General features: G+C 59.1%; 1 protein-coding gene across 1 annotated transcript in view; it reads right to left on the bottom strand.

Annotated features, from left to right (window-relative positions):
- LOC308128236 (ras/Rap GTPase-activating protein SynGAP-like) overlaps positions 1–7500 on the bottom strand; it is a gene marked incomplete at both ends in the record, with an annotated part of 60640 nt that overhangs the window by 5391 nt on the left and 47749 nt on the right. The window contains 5 exons of the mRNA XM_080493945.1: positions 1319–1530; positions 2347–2520; positions 3775–4212; positions 6057–6740; positions 7062–7263. Of these exons, the coding sequence (XP_080350071.1) occupies positions 1319–1530; positions 2347–2520; positions 3775–4212; positions 6057–6740; positions 7062–7263 (1710 nt within the window). The remainder of the gene's footprint in view (positions 1–1318; positions 1531–2346; positions 2521–3774; positions 4213–6056; positions 6741–7061; positions 7264–7500) is intronic.

Raw genomic sequence — 7500 nt, 5'->3', positions numbered from 1 at the left:
TGAAACACGACACCAGCTGAGCAGACATGTGTGGAACATCTGGCTCAACAGCAGCAGGGCAGAGACACCATGCTGTCACCTGATTGGCCCCTGAACAAAGCTGACAGGAAGCAGTCTCTTTCTTCTTCCTGCTTCTCTGTCTATCATGGAGTCCAGTTTTTAATGAGGAAGAAACAAATCAGCTCAATCTGCGAGACCGACGAGCAACGGACCGACGAGCGACCGAGCGGCTGACGAGCGACCGACGAGCGAGTGAGCGACGTTCGAGCGAGCGACGAGCGGCTGACGAGCGACCAACGTGCGAGCGAGCGACCGACAAGCGAGCGAGCGACGAGCGACTGACGAGCGACCGACGTGCGACCGACAAGCGAGTGAGCGACGTTCGAGCGACCGACGAGCAACCGACGAGCGGCTGACGAGCGACCAACGTGCGAGCGAGCGACCGACAAGCGAGCGAGCGACGAGCGACCGACAAGCGAGCGAGCGACGAGCGACTGACGAGCGACTGACGAGCGACCGACGAGCGACCGACATGCGAGCGACAAGCGAGTGAGCGACGTTCGAGCGACCGACGAGCAAGCGACCGACGAGCAACCGACGAGCGGCTGACGAGCGACCAACGTGCGAGCGAGCGACGAGCGAGCGACCGACAAGCGAGCGAGCGACGAGCGACCGACGTGCGATCGACAAGCGAGCGAGCGAGCGACGAGCGACTGACGAGCGACCGACGAGCGACCGACAAGCGAGTGAGCGACAAGCGAGTGAGCGACGTTCGAGCGAACGACGAGCGAGCGAACGACGAGCGAGCGAACGACGAGCGAGCGAACGACGAGCGAGCGAACGACGAGCGAGCGAACGACGAGCGAGCGAACGACGAGCGAGCGACCGACGAGCGGCTGACGAGCGGCTGACGAGCGAGCAACGTGCGAGCGAGCGATGAGCGAGCGACCGACAAGCGAGCGAGCGACGAGCGACTGACGAGCGACTGACAAGCGAGCGAGCGACGAGCGACTGACGAGCGACTGACAAGCGAGCGAGCGACGAGCGACTGACGAGCGACTGACAAGCGAGCGAGCGACGAGCGACTGACGAGCGAGCAACGTGCGACCGACGTGCGAGCGACGAGCGACTGACGAGCGACCGACGTGCGACTGACAAGCGAGCGAGCGACGAGCGAGCGACGAGCGAGCGAGCGACCGACGTGCGAGCGACCGACGTGCGAGCGACCGACGTGCGAGCCATGAGCGAGCCACGAGCGACGAAGAGGAGTCAATCAGGGAGTCCTGTCCAGCCCCCCCCCCCCCGCCCCCCCACTGACCTGCTGATGATCCCTTTGATCTGCGAGTCCTTCTCCACCTGCTGCTGCCTCAGCCGCCGCTCGCTGTCGTCCAGCCGGTTCTGGTACTGCAGCAGGATCTTGTTGGTCTGTTGCTCCTGAGTCAGCATTCGCCGCTCGTACTCCTCCAGCTTCTTATGGGACATCAGCAGGCGCTCCTTCAGGGAGTGGATCTCCTCCTCGTACTCCCGCACCTGGGGATTAGTAACTCAATTACAGTTACTCACTAAACTGCTGGTACTTTTGTTGTATGTGTAAACTGTTAAAGAGCTGCCGTCTCTATTTCACTAAACTCCTGTTTATCATAGAAGGAGCACATGGTCAATTCACTCAGTCCTGCACAGGGCGCCATGAGAGAACTGGTGCTGGTCACTCACCCTGTTGAAGGTCACTCACCCTGTTGAAGGTCACCCCCTGTTGAAGGTCACCCCCTTTGAAGGTCACCCCCTTTGAAGGTCACTCACCCTGTTGAAGGTCACTCACCCTGTTGAAGGTCACCCCCTGTTGAAGGTCACCCCCTTTGAAGGTCACCCCCTTTGAAGGTCACTCACCCTGTTGAAGGTCACCCCCTGTTGAAGGTCACCCCCTTTGAAGGTCACCCCCTTTGAAGGTCACTCACCCTGTTGAAGGTCACCCCCTTTGAAGGTCACCCCCTTTGAAGGTCACTCACCCTGTTGAAGGTCACCCCCTTTGAAGGTCACCCCCTTTGAAGGTCACCCACCCTGTTGAAGGTCACTCACCCTGTTGAAGGTCACCCCCTGTTGAAGGTCACTCACCCTGTTGAAGGTCACCCCCTTTGAAGGTCACCCCCTTTGAAGGTCACTCACCCTGTTGAAGGTCACCCCCTGTTGAAGGTCACCCCGTGTTGAAGGTCACTCACCCTGTTGAAGGTCACTCACCCTGTTGAAGGTCACTCACCCTGTTGACGGTCACCCACCCTGTTGAAGGTCACCCACCCTGTTGAAGGTCACCCCGTGTTGAGGTCACTCACCCTGTTGAAGGTCACTCACCCTGTCCATGCGAGACTCGTCCATGCTCTTAGAGTACTCCTTCAGTTTGAATTCCTCGCGGTCGATCCGTGAGCTCTCGATGTCGGCTGACAGATGCGGCATGTTGGAGACCCAGGCCACGGTCCGCTCGTTGGCTGGAGTGGGGGGGTTGAGGGTGGAGGGGGTCTGGGAGCCCTGTGGGTGGGGGGTAGGGTGGGGGGTTGTGGGTGGGTCACTTTCATCATTCAAACTGAGCTCCAACAACGATTCTTGGACAGTGACAATGCACAACGTGTTTCATTCAGAATGGAGCCTGAATTTGGTTTTTCAGGTCCAGGTTGGGACCTGTTTGCATGTTGAGGGTGTGACCTGTTGGAGTGTTTAGAATCTGACCTGTTGGCGTGTGGAGGGTGTGACCTGTCTGCGTGTGGAGGGTGTGACCTGTTGGTGTGTGTAGGGTGTGACCTGTCTGCGTGTGGAGGGTGTGACCTGTTGGCGTGTGGAGGGTGTGACCTGTTGGTGTGTATAGGGTGTGACCTGTCTGCGTGTGGAGGGTGTGACCTGTTGGCGTGTGGAGGGTGTGACCTGTTGGTGTGTGTAGGGTGTGACCTGTCTGTGTGTGGAGGGTGTGACCTGTTGGCGTGTGGAGGGTGTGACCTGTTGGTGTGTGTAGGGTGTGACCTGTCTGCGTGTGGAGGGTGTGACCTGTTGGCGTGTGGAGGGTATGACTTGTTAGCGTGTTGAGGGTGTGACCTTTTGGCGTGTTGAGGGTGTGACCCGTCTGTGTGTTGAGGGTGTGACCTGTTGGCGTGTTGAGGGTGTGACCTTTTGGCGTGTTGAGGGTGTGACCCGTCTGCGTGTTGAGGGTGTGACCCGTCTGCGTGTTGAGGGTGTGACCTGTTGGCGTGTTGAGGGTGTGACCTGTTGGCGTGTTGAGGGTGTGACCTGTTGGCGTGTGGAGGGTGTGACCCGTCTGCGTGTTGAGGGTGTGACCCGTCTGCGTGTTGAGGGTGTGACCCGTCTGCGTGTTGAGGGTGTGACCTGTTGGCGTGTTGAGGGTGTGACCTGTTGGCGTGTGGAGGGTGTGACCTGTTGGCGTGTGGAGGGTGTGACCCGTCTGCGTGTTGAGGGTGTGACCCGTCTGCGTGTTGAGGGTGTGACCTTTTGGCGTGTTGAGGGTGTGACCCGTCTGCGTGTTGAGGGTGTGACCCGTCTGCGTGTTGAGGGTGTGACCTGTTGGCGTGTTGAGGGTGTGACCTGTTGGCGTGTGGAGGGTGTGACCCGTCTGCGTGTTGAGGGTGTGACCCGTCTGCGTGTGGAGGGTGTGACCTGTTGGCGTGTTGAGGGTGTGACCTGTTGGCGTGTGGAGGGTGTGACCCGTCTGCGTGTTGAGGGTGTGACCCGTCTGCGTGTGGAGGGTGTGACCTGTTGGCGTGTGGAGGAAGTCACCTGTTTGCTCATAGTGGGTTTGAGCAGATGTTGCTGTGGTTGCTGTGGAGACTGCTGTGCGCTCTGATTGGCCGTCCCCTGCGGACTGCCCCCATCCCGGGCGGAGCTCTGCTGGTGGGGCAGGCCGGGGGCGGTGTTGTCTTTGACGGACAGCTGCCGCGGCCCGTGCTGCCTGCCGCCACCGCCGTAGCCCGACTCGGGCGACTGCAGGAGGTTGCCGCTCTGTGGGCGAGTTTTAACCGTGGCGGCGGGTGCTGCGGCGGCGCTGACCGACAACTGGTGGGACGTTTGGGACTTGACCCGCTGGGATGGGGGCGGGGCAACAGAACTCTGCCTCATGGGCTGGACGGTGGTGGGGGGCGTGGTCGCCAGCGACGAGTGCGAGGTCCCCGTCTGCGACGCCATGCCTAACATCTGCTGCTGTTGGTGGAGATTCTCCTGAAAATGGAGGCACGGAAACCGAACGCCATCAGCCAGAACATTAAGACCGGAACACTTCATGATCTGAAGGGACGTCTGCCTGGTAAGAAGGAGCCATTTTTCAAATGGACCAACCCGTAGTCTGGGAAGGAAAACTGTGAACACCTCTCACACCCAGCAGTTTTTTGTGAAGTTCCACAGGGTCTTTTTCAGACAAGCAAGTACAGAACCAATGGACCGGGAGGAACCAGCGATTCCCAGCAGCTCCTTACGTCCTTGATGCTTCTCTCCTCTTTGATCCCACCATGACCGTCGGTCAGTGGTCGGGGAAGAACTGAATCTGGATTCTTCATTGCTTACATGTATGTATTTCTTTTATTATTCTATTTTTTATTTCTTTGTAAAGCTCTGTGTGTTGCTTTGTGTTCGAATGGAGCTCAGAAATACATTTACTATGTCTTTAAAATGGAAAAGACTTTCTATGATGTTCTCATCTCAGTGGAGGAACTGGAGATGTTGCCTGGATTACTCCAGTCGGACAATGATTGCGTTCTGCTTGCTTGTCCTTGAGTAGGACCACATCTCCAACTTGATACGCCCAGTGACTCGATCAGTTCTATGTGTTCTGCTCGTGAAACATGAACATGATTGCCCACCTTTTGTTCTGTGCGTGTCCTCCACGAGTTCTCCTGGCGGTGAGCATCCATGGACCACAAACATCCAGTCCAACATTATACTTTATGTCTAATTGAACGTTCTATAAACATAAAACCATCCTGTTTCTAGGACGTGGTGCAGCTGCTGGGGTCAGAGGTCATGCTCAGGGACCCGGAGAGCTGCTGGGGTCAGAGGTCATGCTCAGGGACCCGGGGAGCTGCTGGGGTCAGAGGTCATGCTCAGGGACCCGGGGAGCTGCTGGGGTCAGAGGTCATGCTCAGGGACCCGGAGAGCTGCTGGGGTCAGAGGTCATGCTCAGGGACCCGGGGAGCTGCTGGGGTCAGAGGTCATGCTCAGGGACCCGGGGAGCTGCTGGGGTCAGAGGTCATGCTCAGGGACCCGGGGAGCTGCTGGGGTCAGAGGTCATGCTCAGGGACCCGGGGAGCTGCTGGGGTCAGAGGTCATGCTCAGGGACCCGGGGAGCTGCTGGGGTCAGAGGTCATGCTCAGGGACCCGGGGAGCTGCTGGGGTCAGAGGTCATGCTCAGGGACCCGGGGAGCTGCTGGGGTCAGAGGTCATGCTCAGGGACCCGGGGAACCCACTGTGTATTCTACCAGATGAAGTTGTGCAGCAGGTTGAGCTGCAGGACCTGAAGGTTTAGTTACTCTAGTACTCAACCAGCCTCAGACCTAAAGCAGGATCGTTCTCGTGGTCTTTACTGAGCATGTGCAGAGAACTACTAGTTACTACGGTACCAGGAGCAGAACCAGAACCAGAACCAGGACCAGGACCGGGACCAGGACTAGGACCGGGACCGGGACCGGGACCGGGACCGGGACCGGGACCAGGACCAGGACCAGAACCGGGACCGGGACCGGGACCAGGACTAGGACCGGGACCGGGACCGGGACCGGGACCAGGACCAGGACCAGGACCAGGACCAGGACCAGGACCAGGACCGTCTACATGGTGACAGAGTCAGAGTGTTTTTGAAAAGTTGCACCTCGGTTTCAAATCATTGTGTTGTCAGTGGCGCTGAGCTCTGTTGTCATGGAAACGGACCCAAAAGGCTGCAACAGTTTTTGGTTTTCACTTGAAATGGTTGCAGTGGAAACGCGGCCCGGGGTTTGATGGAGGTCCTGGTTCAGGTGCTACAGGCAGAGTCAGGGAACATTCATGCACAGACGGAGTGATGCGGTGAATACCTGCATGTGGATGGACATCTGGCGGCGAGCGAACTCGGCGCGGCTGTAGTCGTCGCTGTAGCTCTGGGAGTGAATGATGCTGGGCTGGCCCAGGTGAGCGTCCCGGGTCCTGAGCGTGGACAGATCCTCGCTGCGGGAGAACCCCCCGTGGGCGAACTGCGGGATGTAGGTCTGGTGAGAGGGTTCGGGCTCGGGGGCCAGGAGGAGGGGGGCTGGGGGCGGAGCCCGGCTGTGCTGGTGATGGAGTGGATGCTGTTGGGGCCCGTCAGCAGTCGCCAGGTGAAACAGGGGATTCTGGAAGGAAAGCGGGTAGCGCATGGCGGCGGCCTGCTGTTGCTGCTGCTGCGATAGCGAGTCGGTGGCGGTGCCCATCTGGCTCAGCTGGCTCAGCCGGAGGCCGCCGGACATGCTGGAGCCGCCGGAGCCAGCTGACAACCGCCCACCGGCCCGCAGCTGGCTGCTCAGGCCCGACCCCAGGCCCGACCCCAGGCCCGACCCCAGGCCCGACCCCAGGCCCGACCCCAGGCCGCCACCGCCTCCGCTGCTCAGCCCCCCGAAGCTGCCCATGCCGGCGATGGAGGCCTGGGAGGAGTTGAGCATGTCCACCGACTGCAGGTTAGACACGCTGTTCATTGGGGAATCCTGGAGGTCCATCATAGATACGCTTTTACTGACACTGAGCACCTAAAGCATCAGGATGTGAGAGGCTAGAGCGCCCCCTGCTGTTAGCTTATGCGAGGTGGCCACGGATGATATGGGTGAGGGTGGTGTGGGCGTGTTTACCGCGAGGCCTGCCTGGAAATCGGAATGCCTCAAGGTATTTCCCAGGAAATACATCTAGGATGAGTTGCAGGTGAATCGGTGGAAGAACAGCAGATGTCATGAAAACTGGAGGCAAGATGGCCGACTGAGTATGACCAACATGCACGTCATACTGATCTGGCTGGACAGAGGAACCCTGGCGGATGGGATGATGATTCCCGACTCAGTGCGACACAAACTCACCTTGGGGTCGGGCTCCGTGATGTCCGAGCTGCTGGTGCAGTATGCCGGGCTGGACCGGGCCAGCGGCGGCCGCGACACGTAGAATATGTCTTTGGAGGACGCTCGATGGGCGTGGTCACGGTCCTGAAAACTCATCTGGGAGCGCGAGGGCATGACGCCTCCGGTGGAGGTGGGGGAAGGCAAACGAGTGATATCTATAGAGCTGGAGAACAGCAGTGAGCGACACCGAAGGGAAGTGACACCATCAAAGATAACAGAGCAGGTCCTCATTCATAACACCGTGCCTCGGATTCCTACTAAAATGTTCCTGAGCCCAAAGAAATCGGATCTCTAAAACCGTCTGTACGCACATCTGACGCAGTTCAGGCCCCGCCCTCAACACGCCCCCTTTCTACCATAAATGGTCAATGCAATGTGTCTCATTCAGCTGATTGCTGCC

Source organism: Lipophrys pholis (genome assembly GCF_963383615.2).
Source record: "Lipophrys pholis genome assembly, contig: SCAFFOLD_75, whole genome shotgun sequence".
Taxonomy (NCBI): Eukaryota; Metazoa; Chordata; class Actinopteri; order Blenniiformes; family Blenniidae; genus Lipophrys; species Lipophrys pholis.
This window is presented reverse-complemented; position numbering and strand designations above follow the sequence as displayed.